At 32.1% G+C, this 22,418-nt stretch overlaps 3 protein-coding genes across 4 annotated transcripts; all 3 read left to right on the forward strand.

Moving 5' to 3' along the window:
• Positions 1 to 4,812: 4,812 nt before the first annotated feature.
• MRL7-L (Thioredoxin superfamily protein) lies at positions 4,813 to 6,584 on the forward strand. 2 transcript variants are annotated; one of them, XM_088806841.1, is made up of 6 exons: positions 4,813 to 4,963; positions 5,050 to 5,200; positions 5,293 to 5,837; positions 5,921 to 6,002; positions 6,084 to 6,195; positions 6,285 to 6,584. In XM_088806841.1, exons 2-6 carry the CDS (start codon positions 5,075 to 5,077, stop codon positions 6,410 to 6,412), a joined length of 993 nt encoding a protein of 330 aa, XP_088662967.1. In that variant the 5' UTR covers positions 4,813 to 4,963; positions 5,050 to 5,074; the 3' UTR covers positions 6,413 to 6,584. The 2 variants fall into 2 exon arrangements, with proteins under 2 accessions (XP_088662967.1, XP_088662966.1); XM_088806840.1 differs by having other exon boundaries at positions 4,855 to 5,200.
• Positions 6,585 to 14,470: 7,886 nt separating this feature from the next.
• On the forward strand, positions 14,471 to 16,194 carry LOC18598737 (uncharacterized). Its single transcript, XM_007028398.3, has 4 exons — positions 14,471 to 14,582; positions 15,117 to 15,234; positions 15,341 to 15,413; positions 15,647 to 16,194. Exons 1-4 carry the CDS (start codon positions 14,561 to 14,563, stop codon positions 15,890 to 15,892), a joined length of 459 nt encoding a protein of 152 aa, XP_007028460.1. The 5' UTR covers positions 14,471 to 14,560; the 3' UTR covers positions 15,893 to 16,194.
• An 863-nt stretch (positions 16,195 to 17,057) lies between these two features.
• On the forward strand, positions 17,058 to 21,208 carry PIP5K5 (phosphatidylinositol- 4-phosphate 5-kinase 5). The gene is made up of 8 exons (XM_018121144.2): positions 17,058 to 18,232; positions 18,959 to 19,126; positions 19,437 to 19,602; positions 19,695 to 19,811; positions 19,972 to 20,165; positions 20,394 to 20,524; positions 20,652 to 20,724; positions 20,920 to 21,208. The coding sequence occupies exons 1-8, from the start codon at positions 17,058 to 17,060 to the stop codon at positions 21,206 to 21,208; spliced, it is 2,313 nt and encodes a 770-aa protein (XP_017976633.2).
• The last annotated feature ends 1,210 nt before the right edge of the window (positions 21,209 to 22,418 follow it).

The following is a 22,418-nucleotide window of genomic DNA, read 5'->3' on the forward strand; positions in this document are numbered from 1 at the left end:
GCCATATGAAGAGAAATAGGCTGATTTTGTGCTAATTTATAAAGAAAAAAATAAATGGATGAGATTTTGACACATGTCACCATTCCATTGGTCCATGTGTCATACGTAGCTATTAAGCAATCTCTCTCTACTACTTAAATTTTCTCAATTATCCATGATAATATTGAGTAAAATCCATGTGCTGGACAATTGTTGGGTGGTGTAAAATTACAATTTTACCCCTAGGGTGGCAAAATGACTATTTTACCCCTATGCTTGGAAAAATGTCAAAATTAAAATTTTTCACTTCTCAAACTCAAATTATGTTCTAAATAGTCAATCTTGATAAAAAAACTTCTTCCAACATTCCAATTTTAACCTCGGGTGGCAAAATGACCATTTTGCCTTTAGGTCATGAAAATTTCAATTTGACTCCAAATCGATCCTCGAACTCCGAATCACCATTTTAAGTCATTCTGGGGTTTTAAAATTCTTAATTCATCTTAAAATCTTTATTTGGACTAGTTCGATGCTTAAATCAACTTAGTTGTACCATTTGGTACATTGTCGTCCTTTAACGATTTTTGAGATACCTAAGTAAGCAAACATGCATTCTTATGTAAGAATGGCATAATAAACATATTGTAGAGCTAGGCTTGACAGTAATAGATATATATATATATATATATATATATATATATATATATATATATATATATATATAGAATAATATAGATTTTAAAATAATTCACAACATTTGTATACTACCAATTAACATAAAATAAACATGTTTACTTTTTATTCATATTAATTAAATTATTGTTGATATATTCTTTCAATTTATTCATTATATTGTAACCAATGAAATTACTATTTATCCAATTGCATATCATTTTTATTTTTTTATAAAATCATTATCCTCTAAAAATAATCAAAACATTTTTTCACCTACTTCACCAATCACCTATATATTTTATTTTCTTTTTTGTTTCTTTATCCCATGTTTTTACTCTATTGACTACACCAATAATTTAATTATTTTTATAATCAAGATTTTAAATAAAACAAAAGAAAAAAAGAGTAGAATAAATACAACAAATCAAATAATAAAAAAATCATCAAAATATTTTTTTGACCTAATATTCTAGTTACGTGTGTTCTTTTCCCTTACTTTCCTCCTTTTTCTTTCTTTCTCTCTCAGTCTAAATGGCCCACCAACACAAAAACCAACCCAGCATTGTAAGGCCAAAAATAGATAGTTCTAGCCCATAATATATTAAACCTAACAAACAAAAAGATTGAAAAAAGATTAAAAAAAGTCAATCCAATTCTCATCACACTTAGACTAACCCTCAGCTCCATAATGATCAACTATCAAGCTTTAAATTATTATTACTTGAAAATGTGGTGTGAGACCTTGACCCCTATAGGCTCGTAACTAGGCATAGACGCAATAACACGAGTTAGGGGTAATTTCGTCATTTCTTTAGTAAGCCCCTAAAAGTAAGTTTTAAACAATATTATGGCCTAAATAGGCCTAAGGCATAAATGGATGATTAAATAAGGGTAAAATGACAAAGGAAACAAAAATTTTGATGATTTCCACGGTAAGGGCAAAATGGTCATTTTTCACCTCGGGTCAAAATTTTTAAGTTTTCATGAACCCGAACATTTCTAGACCATTATGGACCTTGTCCCAGTATCAAAGGAGTCAAAAGACTGCATAATAGATTGGAGGAGAATAAGCTAACTTGTGGAGGGGCATTTTGGTAATTTAAGTGGAGTGGATAAGCTTGGGCTATAAATATCTCTTTCTTCCAACAGCTTCTACTTTCTTCAGCAACTTTTCTTCTTCTTCTTCTTCTTCTCTTTCACGTTGCTTCCCAACCTCCATGAAAGCTTGTTAAGAAAGCTCCACAACCTTCTTCAAATAGCTCCAAATTTCATGCTTTTGGTGCACCCTTTCCATAAACCCTTGTGCTCTTCCACTCTCTCACTTTAAAACCCTTGAAAAAATCTTATTTCCATACTCTCTCACTAGTTAGGTGTTTTAGAGAGAGAAAGAAGAAGCTTCAAAAATAGCTTGAAAGTTTTGGAAAGAATTTCAAATACAAGCTACCAAGGTGAGTAGTACACTAGAATTGAGTTTTGGTGTTGAGAATGATTAATGTTTAGATTTGGGGGTGAATTGGTAGTTGGGGTTGTTAATTCATTTTAGAGTGCTAAGGGTAGTGAGAATAGATAGCCATTTAAATGGCCATTGAAAGCTTGCTAAGAGAAAGCTTTTAGAATTTATAAATATGTGGCTTGAATTAATGGTGACACTAATGTGATAATAGGTTCCAACGAAGCCCCATCACCCCATTTAGACAATTAGAGAAGTAGAGTCGACAAAGGGTTCAACGAAATACCGGTGAGTGGACTTGCATTTCAAATTTGTTTCGAGAAATGTGAATGATTTTATCCAACTTGTCTTTGAAAATGTGTGCTAGAGAACAAGCCTTGATTAAATGTTTTTGATATTGTAAAATGGGAGACGTGTATAAGGATGAATCCATATGTTTATTATTATGTTGGTATGTAAATATATATCTTATGAATATGTGCTATGTATTGATGAATGATGTTGGGTGGTGATGTTGAGGTGTGTGAGTAAGGAGTGCACACATGATAATGATGGAGTGTGCGAGTAGGGAGTGCACACATGATGATGATGTATGTATATGTAAATGTGTGTGTTATAGAAAGTTCATAATATGGTATATGGTTGAAATGCCTATGAATTTGGCATGTTGAACTTTGGGAAATCTTTATGTGCTTTATGTTGATTTTGTCATTTCAACAAGATGGTTTTTTATTAACAAGAATGAAACTTTTTCTCACTGCTCTATTTCTCGCTACAACGAGAATGAATCTCGTTGTAGCGAAAAACTATTGGGTTGAAGGGGTAAGGCTGGTCGAAAATCTCACTGCAGCGAGAATGTTACTGTAACTTCTCACTGCAGCGAGATTCATTCTCGCTGCAGTGAGAAACTTTCTATTTTGTGACCAAAAATTTTGCTGCAGCGAGATTCAGCGAAAAACTTTCTGTTTTGCTCCTCATTTGGTTCGGTTGCTACCCTATTTTCCATTTTTTTGGTATCATAGTTGAGCATGGACTTCCAACATTAAGGAATAAATGAATTAAGTTTAAAATGAGAAGGTTTGGTAAGAAACCCTCGGCTAGTTAAGAAACCCTCAGCTAGTTGATAATTTAAGTCAAGTGTCGTTGCAGTAAAAATTCATTCTACGCTGTAGCGAGAATGTCTTTTCGCTGCACCAAGGACCCGTCGTTTATTTGACCTGATTCGTATGAATGCTATTAAAGTTTTCACTCTTCAAATCTTTTGTTGAGCATGGACCCTTTTCATAAAGTGATTTACTCATGTGGGGTTTACATGAGGGGTTTTAATAAAAACTAAAATAAATTGCATTGTTTTAAAAAAATAAATGCATCATGATTTCGTTAAACATTTCTTATTATATGCTTGTTCCTTTTCTTGTTCACTCACTGGGTTTATACTCACTATTTTCAACTTCATATTTTTAGATCAAAAGGCAACCGGTAACTAGGTCAAGGTGCCCTTGTAGATTCGTTTTCTTGGTAGATATCTCGACATTCAGTAGCCGTACATCATTCGGGTCTCTCCGCTGAAAATCGAGTCTTCTTTTTTAGATGTATAGACAAACTTGATGTAAATTATTAAGATACATGTTGTAGACAATGTACACTTGATTGGTATGCCACAATGAGATGGCAATGCTTAGTATTATTTTGATTCAAAGTTATAAAATGTGACTTAGCAACTTTTAATGGAATGGTGAAAAGGTTATATTAATAGGCTTGCTTGGGCTTAGTGGACTATGTCCATTGGGCCCATGCGCCGGTCATGGCTCGGAATTTGGGTCATGACACGGGGTCATCCTCTTAACTAACATGTGGCTAAATAAGGAAGCCCTACTTCCTTTAAGTATGTAATAGATATATATATATATATATATATATATATATATATATATACCATAATATAGATTTTTAAATCATTCACAACATTTGTATATTAGCAATAAACATAAAATAAACATGTTTACTTTTTATTCATATTAATCAAATTATTGTTGATATGTTCTTTCAATTTATTCATTATCTTGTAACCAATGAAATTACTATTTACCCAATTGTATATCATTTTTATTGTTTTATAAAATCATTATCCTCTAAAAAAAATCAAAACATTTTTCACCTCCTTCACCAATCACCTATATGTTTTATTTTATTTTCTTTTCTTTATCCCATGTTTTTACTCTATTTACTACACCAATAATTTACTTGTTTTTATAATCAACATTTTAAATAAAACAAAAGAAAGAAAGAGTAGAATAAATACAACAAATCAAATAATAAAAAATCATCAAAATATTTTTTGACCTAATATTCTAATTACGTGTTTTCATTTCCCTTACTTTCCTCCATTTTCTTTCTTTCTCTCTCAGTCCAAATGGCGCATCAACACAAACCAACCCAGCATTGCAGGGCCGAAATATATAGTTTCAACCCATAACATATTAAACCTATCAAATAGAAAGATAAAAAAAATTAAAAAAACTCAACTCAAATCTCATCACACACAAACTAACCCTCAATTCTACAATAACCAAATACTAAACTTTAAATTATTATTACTTGAAAACGTGACTAACCTCTTAGCTTATATGTGGCTAAACAAGGAAGGCCTTTTAAGAATGCAGTAGGTTGTAGATAGATATGAAAATGGGCTTTTGTCAAACGGAAAGAAGCCCAACATATGTTAATGATCTCGCCCTTATCTACCATCAAGAACCAACTTGTGTGGTTCATCGGAGGGGTATAGTTTTGTCAAAGAAGAAGAAAGCAGGAGGAGAAGTGGAGCATTACATTGGATTTGGGTGATGAAGCTCGTCACTTGTAAGCATATTAGTATGGAAAAGTTTTGATTGCTGCTACCTATATTCTAAATTGTTGTGTTTTTGGTTTCTACGTTGAGAATTTAGAAAAAAGATTGCACAGAAAATAGAAATGGCATTGCAACACACTCTCGATATCCAGTACCGGTATTGGTTGTCTCCCGCAAAAGAGAATAAACTAAAACCTTTTCTTCTGTCTTCCTCAGCCAACCCAAACTTACCTAAGTTGCCTTTCTGGGTATGTTCTTGGTTCTTTTATTCCTTTCTTTCGTTTTTTTCCCTTCGAAATTAATTTCCAATTACAAATTAGTACTTGTTTGAAAAATGCAGAGGGGAAGTTCCATTAGAAATGGAGTAAGAACACATGGAATGGTAGAAGAAATTGGAAAGAAATTTGCGGGACGAGAATTAAGTGACAGTGATGATGAGGATGACGATGATTCATCAACGAAAAAGGGTGAGATGGGTGATGCATATCATTTTGATGATGACGAGCGACGTGAATGGAGGGCCAAGATTAGGGACGTTCTTTGTAAGCATCCTGAAATTCAGGAGGAGCTTGACCCAGTTGAAAAGTTGAACCAGATGCAAAAGCTTCTGGCTGATTATCCTCTGGTTGTAGATGAGGACGATCCAGATTGGCCTGAAGATGCTGATGGCTGGGGTTTCAACCTGGGCCAGTTCTTTGATAAGATCACTATCAAGAATGCCAAGAAGGATAAGGATGATGAGGATTATGATAGTGAGAATGAAGTAGTGTGGCAAGATGATAATTATATTCGTCCAATCAAACAAATTAAGATTGCTGAATGGGAAGAGACTGTATTCAAGGACATTAGCCCTTTAATCATTCTTGTGCACAACCGCTACAAAAGGTTAGTTTTTCTTTCCCTTTCCAGCAAACAATATACAAAAAGAAATAAACACTCTGAGTCTCAATATGTTATGATCTGCACAGGCCAAAAGAAAATGAAAGAGTTTGGGATGAGCTGGAGAAAGCTGTGCACGTCATATGGAATTGCAGCCTGCCTTCACCAAGAGTGGGTATCTCTATTTGATTGTTTCTGGTACCCCTGCATTCTTCCTTAAACCATTGGTCCTAATTTATGGTACTCATTCAGTGTGTAGCAGTTGATGCTGTAGTTGAGGATGCTTTGGTCTCTGCTCTAAAAGTGTCTGTCTTTCCAGAATTAATATTCACTAAAGCTGGGAAAATTTTATACCGTGAGCAAGGTACGTGCTTAAATAAACAGTAATCATCCCAACTTCTTGCCATTGTCTTGTTATTGATGAGATGAACTTGTAATCTGCTGGTTGTTCAGCTATTCGAACTGCAGATGAGCTGTCGAAAATGATGGCATTCTTTTATTATGGAGCTGCCAAGCCACCCTGTTTAGATTGTGTTGGAAATAGCCAGGAAATGATCCCATCAGTTGCCATCAAGAGATAAAACAATTTGGTAGTTACCAACCAGTTGCCCTAAACATTTGTATCAAAAATTTTGATGTGGATGTAGTTAAATTTATCTATTAAAAGGTGGTTATTGTATTATTGTAAATGATAAAAATGGTTGACTGATTCTGTTTAGGTTATATTGAGAGGTTTCAGTTTATTGCTTTTCTTACATCCAAATTAACTGCTGCCTGAATTCAACTCACATTGAAAATTCTAGTTATTTGGCATGTTTGGTGTTTGGAGATAAAAAGGAATCAAGTGTGCTGCAGGAATGATGAGAAAATCTTCCTTCTCTTGGCAACAAAAGCAGCACTAATTTATGAGAATTCATATTCCATTTTTTATTCAACTCTTTCATATAAATCAACAGTTTCATCACCCTATTCCAGCTCCAATACACATCTTCTTGCTCCATTGGATAATGTCATTCAGCAGAGGTATGTATATCACTCAAACTCTTTTATTCAATTTCTTCGATCCATTGGACTTGCTCTGCATTCCTTCCCTGTAAAAAAGTTAAATCAATGATGACTTCCAACTTTGTTTGATGATATGAGTGTATATTGCTCCTGTGATCTGTCTTTCCTTGACATCATCCAGCACTGCCCAGATCTTTGCTTGGATGTATGGCGGAGCTCTTGATGGAAAACCAATTTATTGACTCTAAAGATGGATTTCTCTGAAATACCTCAAGGTACATTAAATTAGAATGACATGAGGAAAAGTGTCAATAAGAGTTTTTTTAGGACTTGCCTCTATTGTAATATTCCTATGGTTTTTAAATTAACTGCTACCTTGTGAAATTTACTCATTGTGAATGTCAGAACAGCAAAGTTCTTTTCAGAAATGGAAGTGAAAGGCAAACATCTGCTACAGGTTTGACCAATCAGGTTTGCATTTTGCTGCAACACTTGTGTCTTTGTCTTCCTCTTCACTCCAGAGACTATAAGGGATTTTCATGTACTAAAAGATAACCCAGAATCGTATCCACAATGCTTTATCTTATTTGGTGGAATAATTGATTTCCGGTGGGCTATGCTCAAGCTTTTTAGTAATGTCAATGAGCCTAGATTCACATATTCATAAAAGTATGTATTAGTCTAGTTAATTTGTTGCAGGTGTTGGCTGTGAAAATTAGAGTTTTGCATGGTAGATCTTCTGAAATTATTTGTGTTTGATGAAGGCAGGAAGTTGTGCACAATTTTCTAGTTAAAGTTTTAAGCTTGAAGTCTGTTTAGATCTGACAAAAAGGAAAAAGTTTGTGTGATCAAATGGGTTTTTTTGGTAAGGTGGCGTTGCATTTAGATCTTGTTGACCTTGATTCAACTTTCTGTAAGAATCTCACCTTGATGCTATATCTTTCTACTTTATGCCTTATTTATTTTTTTCATTTTGGTCAAATGGTGCCTAGATGAACCAATAGTTCACAATTGTAAAGATAGTAATGTTTTTCTGTTCTTTTAATGGAAAGGGTGGTGGTAGAAAACCGCTCATTTAGATTTTATAAATTAGAAGTTAAAATTCAATTCTCTGTTTGGATAAAATTAGAGAGTTTGTCATTCCAGCTCACTGAAATTGCGGGTCTTGGCATAAACAGTATCTTATAATGGCAATTATGATAACAAATGCTTTAATGCATTTTAGTGCGGGCATAATTAATCATTTTAGTGATCCTGTTAATCATAAACATATTCATCATTCTGCAAGGTCATGTGTGTTATTACAAGGAATAGAACTTTCAGATGTATGACAAATGGTGAAAGTTGGAATGATGAACTTGACTTTAAAGAATGTTAGACTCATGCCACCGTTCTGGATAGATTGCTAGCATAGGAAAACTTTGGATGAAGTAAAGGTACATTGTAAAGATTTTTTTTTTTTTTTTTTGTATTTATCCATTTCTTTTTCTCAAATTCATATGGCTAGCTGCTTGCCATGGTAGTCTATATTACTTCTTCCACCTTCAGCTGTAGATTTTGTGTGATTTGTACGCTATATGCTATTCTTTCTCATGTGTATACCTCGTGCTGAATCTTATGGATATTTGGCCCCTGTTGTAACAAGGAGAGGCAATGAAAGCTTGAGTACAAAAGGAAGGTTGCTTGGTAAAACAAGAAGAAACTTGAAACTAGTGCAGAATCCATGGATAAAACAAAGGCGGCTCTTTGTTATTTACAATTTTACTTACCTGATACATAGTTGACATGCGTTCCATGGATTCGACAGTGTTGGAAGTAAACCATATACTTGATGAGATGTTGTACCCAAAACTCGTATGGTTGTTTAGAGTCAAGTTGCTGTCAGTAAAATGTCATCTTAAGATCTGTATATTGCTTTTGATTCATTTTAATTTTTTTTCATTATATTTTAATCAAATTATGCAATTAGTCTTTATATTTTGTCAAAATGGTGAATTTAATCTCTATATAATAATTTGTAAAAATTAAAATTTTATATTTTTTAAAATTAACAATATTTGTTTAATTATTAAGTGTTAAAATTTTTCTGTTATTTATTTTGACATGAAACTTGATGATATGACATTTGATGACATGAAATTCAAAGAATGATACAATGATTATGCAATGAAGTTTTTTGACTAACTTGTCAAAATAAATTAAAAATCCAAATAAGTTTTTGAGTCCTTTGATTATTTACGATTCTCTCTTTGATTCTTTCCTTTTTCTTGATTCTCTCTATGTTATCCCTCAAACTAATAATGGAATGAAATTGATTATCCATTTCTAAAATCACCTTAAATTATAATCGAATTGGAAAATGCAAAGGGATATGAAAATGGAAATTCAAATTGGAAAATATGGTATAGGGATTAGGGATGATTTATCAAAATTGATTTTATAGATTGTAAACTAAGTGTTTGTTTGGCTTGATTTTTTTTTAATTTATTTACCTTTTAGAAGCAAATGAGAATTTTGAGAAGTTTTAAAAGCAACTGTTTTTAGAAAAACAAAATTAAAAAAAAAAGTTTTAAGAAAAGTTTTAGAGAGGAGTTTTCTCTTCTCTTTTTTAAAAAATACGCATATTTTTCAGAAAAATTTTCTTTTTGTTTCAAAAAGTCCTCATCTATTAAAAATAATTTCAACATTATTCATTTTCATTTTTATATGATTTATTATTAATTATAAACTTTATGTTATATAAAATGCTTTTTATATTTTCAAAAAATTGTTTTAAATAAATAAAAAAATAAAATTAACTTTTTTTCATTGTAAACAAAGGAATTCATGATTAATAGAAAATTATTTATTAAATACTGTTTATGGTAATTTTAATCAAAATTAAAGCTTATATAAATTGTTTTGTCTAACAACTTATCTATGAAAAAGAGTTTGTAAAAATAAATTTATCAAGTAGATTTAGTTTAATTTTAAAAATTATAATTTTGTATAAGAGATTCATAATAATTTTTACGTTAAAAAAAAGTGAGGTCAAACTGATGTAAAAGCTAACATTACATCAGTGTAATCATTTTATCATTTTTGGATATTACATTATCATTATTATGTCATCAAATTTAATATCATACCATTATAGTCAAATACCATAAATGATTTGATTGACATATTATTAATGTTTATAAATAATTATATAAGGAGTAATCCACCGTTTTGACAAAATATAGAGATTAAGGATTCATTTGTTTTGACTTAAAATATTTTTCGGAAAACGTTTGCAAGACTTATGTTTGTTTAGAAGATGAAAAATTTATTCTAGATGTAAAACATTTTATGAGTCAATAGGAAAAATATTCATTGACCACGTAAAATGTCTTACATTCTTGAAAGGAGTAAGATATTTTTCAAAAAAAAAAATTGCTCTTATACTAAACTTAGTATGATAAGTTTGATGAATGTTAATATTTAACTTAAAATATAAAAAAATAAAAATATTAATATTTAACTTTAAAAAAATTTTAACTTAAAATATTAATATTTAAATTATTCAATACTATTAAAATTAAAAAATATTTTTTAATGAAATCATTCAATACAGTTATTATTTTTATTTATAAATTGAATAAATCTTACTAATAATTATAATAAAAAATATTTTCGTGATCATCATTTAATGAATATACATTTATGAATATAGTTTTTGGATATTTTACACAATTGATGAATATTGATATTTATATAGTGTTAAAGTAAAAAAAATGATGAGATGAATTTTTTAAAAAAATTGGAACTTACTTTCATTATAATATGTAGTTAAATTAGACTTGGCAATTCATATTTTCGTGTTTTAATCGTGTCAGATACGATTAGACACAAAATGCGATAAAGTTAAATACAAACACGACATGAATAATTATTCGTGTTTGCATCTAAAATATGTGCAGGAATACGTTTAATAACTGTGTAACACGACACGACACGATTAACATGTTTATTAAATGTGTCAATATACGATACAACATAATTAATAACACGCTAACACATTTAACATGACTAAATAAAAATTTTTACAATTAAATATAATTTTATTATTTAAATTTAAAATCAATAATTATAAAAACAATTGTAACAAAATAAAATAATAGTAACATCAAATACAATAAAATTTAACATAAATAACATACATAAAATTCATAATCAATTTATCATATTCATACTAATAAAATCCTCATTAACATCTAACTTAAAACAAAGCAAAAGTCCAAAGTTAGGGCTCGGGGATAATTACATTATTATCCTTATGAAGTTCAAAAAACTTTTTAAAATAATTGTTTAAAATTATTTAAGTAGGGCTAAAATAGAATTTGATTATTAATTTTTAACCAGTTGATAAACGTGTCATATATACACGTTTAAACATGATTAATACGATTAATTAAACGTGTTCTAATGTGTTACTCATGTTCGACACATTTAAGACATGAAAATTTTGTATCTTAAATGTGTCAAAGACGATTAGATATGAAACATGGTAAGGTTAAACTCAAACCAGTTTAACCTCATACTTCTTATTTCGTGTTAACATGTCATGTCTAAAATTGCCAGATCTAGGTTAGTTCATTTGAAAAACATCATTATTGATTTTTCCTATTTTCATTTGGGACATTTTAAAAAATAGCCCTCAAAGATAAAATATTTTCAAAAATAACCTTTTTTATAATTTTAACTATTTTTAGTCAAGTTGGACAAAATTACCCATCATGAAACCTCCTCATATTCAAGTGCATATGATGTTACAAGCCATGCATATGATGTTACACGCTATGTTAAAAAAATATTATTATACGTCATGTATAAAAACATATTACACATCATGGTTAAAAAATGTTTTACATGTCATGTAAAAAAAAAATTTGTTACCCGACATGTACAAAAACATGTTATAAGTTATGTTGAAAAAAAATATTGTTGTTACACGTCATGTTGAAAAAATATTGTTATTACACGTCATGTTAAAAAAAATTATTACACTTTAATACTTAAACTATTGTTGTTACTTACGCGTAAAACTTCAAATTCTCCCGACTACCTTCATTTCGTTTGTTCTTTTGATGATTTGGCACCAATTAAAGTGTTTCTAACATGTTTTCATAAAAAAAAATATAATTTTTTTTATCTTAAACACCGGTTTCGGCTAAAAATAAAAAAAATTCTATTTGAAACCCTAGGTTTATAAATTTCAAAATTTTGAGTTTATTGGTATTTATGCTTCGAATTGTTCCAATTAAAAATAATTTTAAACATCTATGATTATTTCTACCATTTTAGTTTCTTCAAAACCACCTAAAAATCAAATTTCCTAAATGGCCACCCACCCCTAACACATTAAAACTATCGCTTGGTGTTTTGAAAGTGTGCGAGAGAGAAATCGGGAGCATAGAAGACGAATGCTGAATAGAAAAATCGATAAAATTAGAGAGAGCTAGATGATAAGAGAGAGAAATTGAAAGCACATATGGATACGGAAAAATTGTAATAAATGGTTTTACTTATTTGAAATGATTTTAAAGGTATTTTTGTCAAATTATGGCTAAATATGATTAAAAACAGTTAATTTTATTTTGGGTGTTATTTTTGAAATCAAGATATCAATGTGACAATTTCTCACAATTTTCTCTTTTTGTTTCTATTTTTAATTTTAATGTGAAAATCAAATGTTATCATTATTTTGTAATCAACTCCTATTTACCATTTTAACACCCAAATAACTCCACTAATGATAGTGAAAAATATTTTACACAAGATGATCCAAATAATACAAAATTTTTTCGACAACTTATCCAAACTATAAAAACCATTAAATTTTCTTATAAAATATTTTACATAAAAAAATTTTCTCTCAAGTTATTTTTCGATTATCAAATGGACACTAACTACATATATTTTTTATGAAGAGATTATGGCTTCTTTCCATTTGATAGCCTTTTCGTTAACTTTTTGTCCAACGCGTTTATATTTTTTTGGTACATTACAAAGGGAATTCCAATGTGTTTTTGTTGCCTTTGTGGCACCTTCAAACCAGAAATGAGCAATTGTTTCAACTCAACTAAAAGCCACAAAGGACAGGAGACAAACAAGGTCATACACCAAAATGAACAATAGTTATAATTCAACGCAAAGATTAAAAGGATAGAACTAGAGAATTTTATTTGATGCACCGGTTGTCAATGAATCTATACGCTGTTAGGATCTCGAATAATATCATGTTATTATAAAAATAAATTTTAAATTAAATATTAATAATTTTTTTAAAAGAATTACTTAAAAGATAAATACAATTGTCTCTCTTTTCTCTCTCCAACTCTCTCTCAATCATTCTTTTTTCTTTTCCTTTTGTTTGTATCTCACAGATGAGTTTGCCTCGAGTGTAGGCAAAACCGAAAGTTCACCTCTATTATATGATATATTCCCTGGCAAACCATGTGTAAATTGGCTGATCAGTTTGTTCCTTGGCTGAGTTGTTTGATATGCCCAAAAAACAATTGACAAAATGCTAACAAATATAACTGTTATAATTCTAGTTTTTTTACTTTTTATCATTGAAAATCACAAATATTGGCATCCAACCATCACACAATCTGTAATGTTGAAATGCATTTCTGACAGTACGTTTCCATAATAAATGCAATATTCGATTATCTTCAATGTATTGGTCGAAAATATTTTGGTAAGGTTTAACCTTAATGAATGTTCCTAGAACATCTAACAGTTGAGAAGAAATGCTTTGCACAAATATTTGAAAGAAAGTCAGGATTAAAACAGATTTCATTTCGGGATAAACAGAGTAAAGGTCATAATTTTAATGGGGTTGGACAGAGATTAAAAAAAAAATCAAAAAGAAAAAAAAATAATTGAGAGAGAAAAAAATTGTATTTTTATTTTAAAAATTTTAAATTTATTTTTAAAGTAAATATCTAAATTTTTTAAGTTTTAACTAAAATTCCACGTGGGTCCATTAGGTTTCATAATGGACATCGCACTCAAAAAATTTTTTCTACTGGACACATAGGTCTAACTATTAATCAATCATTAGTATTTCTGTTAATTTGATGACGTGTTAACATTAAAAAGATAACTTTATTTTTTATTTTTTTATACAAAAGAAAAATTTCAGGCCGAGGGAGGAGAGCACCGATTAGGAGGGTGCTTCCCTCCATTGGGGAGCAACTATCGTGAAGTGGTCAGTCGGAGAATGGGAGCGTACTGATCCACCATAATGTTTGAGAAAAAAAAAATTTTAATATTTTAATATTTTTTATTAACGGTGTTTACACTTTTAAGTTTCATTATTTATTTCAAAAACTAATGAATTTTCGTAAAATTTAAATTAAAATTTAAAATATTTAAGCAATTTATCTTTATTTTTGTAATAACATGACATCATTTAATGAAGTTACAATATGTAAACCTGAAGGCATATTAGATTGGCATACTATATTCTCCACCTAAATTGTACCAATTAATGATGTAGCAGGGTCCTTTTCTTTTGGCGGAAGCTTTTTCCAATCCTTTGCTTCCGGGCTAGCTCTGCAATATACTCTCCCTTGCTGGCAAGTTTCATTGCTTTAGTGGAGGATAAAAACCCTAAATCCTTATAAAGCTTCTTTTATTTCTATTCAACCTCTCTAACTCATATCATCACAATTTTGCAGAGCGAGAAGATCAAGATGGGCCAAAACGCATCAGCTGGTATTCTCTTTCCCTCTTACTCTCTTAAATTTTCTGCATCGACTATTCTTTTTGTATATATACAATTGCATACAAGTTTGCGGCACCTTCATAAATGGATTACATGTTTCTTTATTACAAATTTGATACTAGCGTATTTATATAAAAATGTTGATTGTTGCATTGAGTACGTAATGAAAAACGAGAGATATTACATACATATTTTTATTTATTAAATATTTGGTTCAATAATAAATATATCTTTTTATTTAAACAATTATTTAGTTTATCTTATATCGAATTTGAGTTTTCAAATTCTTAAAATTATTTTTCTAATTAATTTGGTTTCTATTTATTTTTTTATTCGGTACATTTCAATACATTTGTTTTGATAATCATACATATAAATGATAATTAAAAATATATTAAAAAAGTAATGTGAAAGAGAGACAAAGCCGATTTTTTATCCTTAGCATTTTGGTCAGATTGGTTATTTTAAAGCTTTATGATAATAAGAGTGCAAAGTCCCTTATTTTGTATGCATTACCGATGCAGGAAAGAAGAAGGGTAAAGAAATTGATGCCGTGATAGAGAAATGCTACCAAACTTATTTTAAAGACAAGAAAGATTGGACTTCAGCTAAGTTCTACGGAGCAGTATGCGAAACTGTCGAGTATTTCATCTTGCTTTTAGCTCTTTCCATCATAAATCTTTACCTGAATTCACTCAAGGAAAATATTAATTTATTTGATTAAATGTGTTTACTCCCTTGTTGACAGAGAAATCAACAAAAAGCTTGGAAGCACGCAGTTAAGTGTGCCAAAGACTACGACGCTGGAGCTAGCCTATGGGGTACAGCCATTGAGTTCCCTCCAGTCAGCCACATCCCTATATCCCCTTTCTAGCTGATCCAAGACATCCAGAAGCAGTTTCTTATAATTAGAAAATATCACCAATAAGTCCAACGCGTGTCACAAATTAAATTTTGAGTGTTGAATCAAATGCCTTCAAGTCCATTAAGCCATAACCCCTAAAAGTAAAATAGTAGTATATTATTGACAGTGGTTCATTTAAAATTGTTGCAGAGATACAAGGAAGCAGCAGAAGGAGAATTGTCAAAAGAAGAGTTTCAAGGGATTCTCCAGGAAGTGCTAATTGAGACTGGATTTACAGGAATTGGAGCCAAGGACATACTCTTGTACCTATTCGGGATCCCGGTTACAGGCTTAATGATCAAGAAACGTGCAGCCCTCAAAATCCATGACGATTTATTCATCCCTGCTATCACCTCGGCCACTGTTTTCCTCCTTGCAAAACTAAAAAAAATTTGAGGGTCATTGGCTCATTCCCTGCTAGTTACTACGTCTATCCTCAAATCATGTTTAATTTACTGATGCAATGGTGGTTGTTGTGGAGGATATCTGCAAAGTTCCTAATTAATTACTGAATATCCAAGCCATATCCAGCAGTACCTCAGACTAAGTAGAGACTAATGTGGAATACCATTCCTCCACAATTTGTCTTGGTGTAAACGGTAAAGGAAAAAGCATCGTCATACTAATGATGGGATTACCATTCATTGCGCACGTAGCACCAATAACCTCGAAATAAAAACGCATTTATTTGGTTTTCATTGCTATTATTTATTTATTTTTTGCATTTTATAAACAAAAAGCTACCTTAATTTGATTTTAAAAACAAAGAAAGGGGAAGGGAAACTCAAATCTTAAATCTCAACTATTTCACAACTGGATGTTTCCCCCTGGTTTTGGCATTGAAATATGATTGAAAACAGTCAAATGTGTGTTATTTTTCCGATGCTCGTCAATTGCATAAATATTTGTATCGGGAGGCAAAGAAAAATCCCAGGAATATATATATATATTTTTTTACATTGTAACTCCAAGAATAGTAAACTTGCATCCAAGTTTCGTTTGTCCCTCCAAATGTTAGGGCTTTTAGAGGTTGTAGGAGATGAACAAGTCACCCTTTGAATCACCAAGAGAAACAATGTAGGAGAGAATTGTGCTCTCCTATCTAACCTTCTTTAGGCAAGAAAACTCATAGTTAAGATGTTGTCAATTTTTCAAGATTAATGCGGGGATTTTAACATGTAATATCTTATTTTAAACATAGGCATCACTTCATTTGTCACAAATCCCATGCGTGCTGATTGTACGGTTTACCTGTGACTCTCAGTGACCTGACCACAAAATTTTCAAAAGAAAAAAAAATGAATTTGACACAACTTTGAATCTTATTTTGTTGGGGTTGAGAAGAAAATAAAATTCTCTGGTTCAATCGCTCTTTTCGCTTTCCTTCATTGAAACAAGAGAGACAAGGGGCAAACATATTGTAAGATTCATACATTTGTTCATTACATGGTTCCTGCATCTTCACCCACATTGCAATGACATTTCAATTCCAATCAACCATAAACAGATCCTAAGCTCACTGAAATCATAGCATGTTAACGTGTAAAAGAGGTTGCACACGATGAACAAAGAGCAAAGTAGTGTTCTAAGGGCATGGGAGGCCACCGTACGCAAAACACAAGCGGCCAAAAAGCGCGCAAATAGTATTTTCGGGACAATATCTATGGCAAATGCAGCAGAGGATGATCCTGAAGATGATCATGATAAAAGTGTAAGCATCTCTGGGGATGCACACTTTGCAGAGAAAATTCTACCAAATGGGGATTACTATACCGGGCACTGGTATGACAATTTTCCTAATGGACAAGGAAAGTATTTATGGACCGACGGGTGCATGTACGTAGGAGAGTGGAACAGAGGCAAAACTATGGGGAGAGGAAGGTTTAGTTGGCCCTCCGGTGCTACTTACGAGGGGGAGTTCAAAAGCGGATATATGGATGGGACAGGTATATATACCGGATCAAATGGGGACACTTATAAGGGACAATGGGTGATGAACTTGAAACATGGTCATGGCTTAAAGAACTATTCCAACGGAGATTGGTATGATGGGGAATGGCGCCGTGGCTTGCAAGAAGGGCATGGGAAATATCAATGGAAGGATGGGGACCATTATGTAGGAGAGTGGAAGAATGGTGTGATTTGTGGCAAGGGAACTTTTGTATGGAGTAATGGGAATAAGTATGATGGCTATTGGGAAGATGGTATGCCCAAGGGAAATGGAACTTATCAATGGCCCGATGGAAGTTTCTATGTTGGGAACTGGAGTAAGGACCCAGATGAACAAAATGGGACTTACTACCCTTCAGAGTCCTCGCTGGCTGCAAATCTTGAATGGGATCCTAAACATGTGTTTAATGAGCTGGCTGACTGCAAGATTTGCCCGGGTGAAAGGGTTTCCATCTTACCGTCACAAAAAAAACTGGCAATCTGGTATTCAACCAAGGGTGGGGACAAACCAAGGAGAATGTCAGTTGATGGGAGGGTAAGCGTAGGCATAGAGAGGCCATTTGATAAAATGAACATGTGGGAGACTGATGGCGATGGTCATGATTTAGGAGAAGTGAGGAGAGATTTGGATTGTGAGCTGTTAGGTGTACATCATGATGACACAAACCCAAAGTTCAACCTGGGATTGCCATTGAAAGCTCCAAAACCAGGAAAAAGACAAGGAGAAACGATATCCAAAGGCCACAAGAACTATGAGCTTATGCTCAATCTGCAATTGGGAATCAGGTGGCATTCTCTATATTCATTGTTATAATAATATATTGTGCTCTTGTTTTGACTTGTGTTTTTCTCATCTTGCACCATATACTTATAGATGTTTAAATTATTTTCTAAGAACATCGTTTTCCAATTTGTAGGAAAATATTATTGATATTCAATTAGGGAAACTAGTATTATATTATTGTATTTTGTTTTCCTTGGCTCTACTTAGTTACTAATATAGAAAGGATAAGGGCCAAAAAGAGCAGCTTAAAGTTTTGGACTATAAGAGAAAATGAGTTTCCTTTTCCTATCTAAGGGGAAAACGAACAAAATTTGTGTCTATATTTCAGGCCAATTGCCTGCACCATGGGAATCCAAACACGGGACAAATTGAGATCAATTTCAAACAGAAAAAATGTTTACTAGTTATTATGATCAACACCCTGTTTCTTAAGAGGTAAATATCAAAAGATTAAATTCAAAAAGTTTTTAATGTTTGTATTGAAGACACTATTAAGCACACAGGTGGACAAGAGCTTGCTACTTTTACGAGCTTTATAAACCAAATCTGAAGAATTTCATCTTTCCTTCCTTATACTTATTCTGCATGAATTGACATTTTACATCATTCCCTATTTTTTTTTCTTTTTCAACATTTTATCAAATTCTCAAACTTGGATCCTGTGATAATTATCTGCTCTATGTGATGTGGAGTTTGTCACATTATCAACATTTGGAGTGATTACACAGGCATTCTGCAGGAAGACCTGCTCCAGCCACATCCCTTGATCTTAAGGCTTCAGCTTTTGACCCAAAGGAGAAAATTTGGACTAGATTTCCTCCAGAAGGCAGCAAATACACTCCACCACATCAATCTAGTGAATTTAAATGGAAGGATTATTGTCCAGTAGTTTTCAGGTAAGGCAACGTTGTACATAAATTACAATCCAATCATATTCTTTTTAGTGCAGTAAAATGTTATAATTTGTTAGTATATCATCACACATGCATTTGAACCTGCGCATGGATTGCTAAGGCAACAAAGCACTATATGAAGCTTCTGCACATGTTTAGTGGCTAACAACTCTGAAAAAGCTTACTACATGGGGCTAACCAGAGAGAGATGTTGTGAAGCATCTTGTTCCCCTTGATGACAACAATTACTCTAGATGTTTAAATTCTCATTTAAGAACATGCAAAGTAACTCCACATCATCATTTGTCTAAAGGACTTTGAGGAAGTTGTTCAAGGTAGATCCTGCAGATTACATGATATCAATTTGTGGGAACGATGCACTTAGGGAACTATCATCCCCTGGTAAAAGTGGTAGCTTCTTTTACTTGACCGACGATGACCGATACATGATAAAGACAATGAAGAAGTCAGAAGTGAAAGTGAGTTCTGTATATACATACCTATTATAGTTTGGAAGCAATGCTGATTGTTGCAAGTCCAGGTTAATAACTGCTTTAACTGTGTGCTATAGGTACTTTTAAGGATGCTTTCAGCCTATTATAACCACGTTCGATCCTTTGAGAACACTTTGGTGATAAAATATTACGGTTTGCACTGCGTGAAGTTAACTGGGCCAACTCAAAAAAAGGTAAGTGAATGACATTGTTAGACAAACCAACTATTTCAGTCAGAAATTTGTGGCAATACTTATTTAAAGGAAGCTTCATCAGTTGAGGTTTTAGTGCTTGCAAACTGTGGTAAGAAAACCATTTTGATTAATTATAACAGTCTTAGGGTTGACAATCCAGGTACGGTTCATTATTATGGGGAACCTCTTACGCTCCGAGTATACAATTCATAGACGCTTTGACTTGAAAGGATCTTCTCTAGGGCGCATAACAGAGAAGCCTGCGTCTGAGATCGATGACACCACCATACTTAAGGACCTTGATCTCAATTTCATATTCAAACTGCAGAAAGCTTGGTTTCAAGAGTTTTGTAGGTGAAATACAGTTTCTTTCTTTTTGGCTTTGTAGATGTTTATTCCATTGCCTTGACATTGAAGTAATTAAACATGTTTGGTACCTATAAATTACGGCACCTTTTATTTTTCTAATTTTGCTTCAAAATTCTTTCAAGCATGGATTAAAAACCATACATGCTGTCTAAGTTTGCTTCCCATCTTTCTTCATCAACTGCATTAAATATTTATACGTGTTTCCCCTGACAGGCAAATAGATAGGGATTGTGAGTTTCTTGAACAGGAGAGAACTATGGACTATAGTCTTCTGGTGGGTCTTCACTTTAGAGAAATATCAACTCATGGAGAGCTAATCCCTTGTGGAAGGCGGACTCCATCCGGTTATCTTTCATCTTTTTCTTACCATTTAAATCTTGTCAAAAATCCTTCCTTAAGATTAATTGAGTGCATACGGATCTCCTCCAAACTCTTTATTTGTGTTAACATGTTTTGTTTACTCTCTTGCAGGCAATTCTGAGAACGAATCAGCTCCTCGTCTTTCTAGAACAGATGTGGATCAACTTCTTCTAGACCCTAAGAGGTGAAATATCTCCATGCACAAATCTTGGTATCATCTTTCAATCTTAGTATTTAAGTAAGCCCGTGCGTCAAAACTTGTCTCAACCCTAAACTACAAAATTATTCTGAACAATTTAAGCATAACAATTAATTCCACAATGGAGCCAAGAGACAATGACTTTGCATCTTGGTATTAAGAAGCAAATGAACATTGCAGGTGGGCTAGCATCAAGCTGGGTGCTAACATGCCAGCACGTGTAGAAAGAACTATAAGAAAACCAGAAAGTGAACTACAGCTGGTGGGAGAACAGACGGGGGAGTGTTACGAAGTGGTAATGTTCTTTGGCATCATTGACATACTTCAAGATTATGACATTACCAAGAAGTTGGAGCATGCATATAAGTCCATCCATTATGACCCTACGTCAATATCAGCTGTGGATCCAAAGCAGTACTCTAAGCGATTCCGTGATTTCATATTTAGAGTTTTTGCTGAAGATACTTAGCTGTTTCAGCTTTCAGAAGGGGCATGGGCATGACATAGTCTTCCATATGGTGACTTATGTTCTAAGCTATGCCCCAATTACATTTCATTGGATTTTGTTTACAGGAATATCATGTAAGTATTTCAGTGAAGAGTGATGTAGAATATGTTGTAGCAGGAAGAGTACTTCAACCAAATTCGAGTACAAAACTGTGTTACTATGTACTATAACTTTTACCAACTCATTCTTATGTCTCTGGATATACAGAATATTTACATGGATTTCTTCCATTTGTGTTGGATTTAATTATAGGAATTGGATCAAAGTTTTGAAGTTTTCAAGATGTTAAGTGATCAGAATGAATTGGACTAATGTAGTAATATGCTTTTGTCTCTGTGTATGCTTTATTTTATTAGTATAAAAGCCTTGTATTTGATGCATACCATGATTAAAAATAAAAAAATCTTTGGCTTTATTTTATTATTTTAATATATATAATTTACTTTTCTAAATTTTTTCTCTTCATTTTCTTTTCTGTTCTTAACAATATTATTTTTTGCTCAATCAATTCATATTCATTTCATTGATTAATAGAGTGGGGTACAAACTTGGCAAAGGCCAAGAATGATCAGAACATATGATCATCCCACCGTAAACCGTTTAAAATACACCAACAACATAGAAAAAACCACCAATGGCAAGCAGAAATTAACAAACACCTATTCTGCTGCCAGAGACATAATATGTCACAATACATCTCGGCTACTTGTGTTGGAACATTTTCAAATAAAATATCTGTTGGAAAAATCGTATTTGAAAATTATATCTATTGGAAATAAAAAAAATAAAAGAAGAGTTATGTTTGTTAGAAAAAATTAAGAGTTATGTTTATTTGAAATAGATAAATGTGACTGTTTGAAAGAGATACAAACTGTCTGTTGGGAATAGGCATGTAAGCCTATAAAAAGGACCATCTTTTAGATAACATAACGTACATTAGAAAACAGTAATATCTTTCCTTTCTTTCTCAAACATTCTCCAAGTTTTCTGCTATATTATTTTCCTAAAGAAATCCTGTAGAAAAAATATTATAGAAATTTGATAATCTTGTTATACTCCAGTGAGTACTTAGTGGATTGATTTCGTCAGTGCAAAACACCGTTAATTACTGGACTTCATGGTATCTTTGAGGTTTATATGTTAGTAACTCTTTTACACACTACAAGTGGGG

This window comes from Theobroma cacao, chromosome 5, assembly GCF_053813885.1.
Source record: "Theobroma cacao isolate CCN51 chromosome 5, ASM5381388v1, whole genome shotgun sequence".
Classification (NCBI taxonomy): domain Eukaryota; kingdom Viridiplantae; phylum Streptophyta; class Magnoliopsida; order Malvales; family Malvaceae; genus Theobroma; species Theobroma cacao.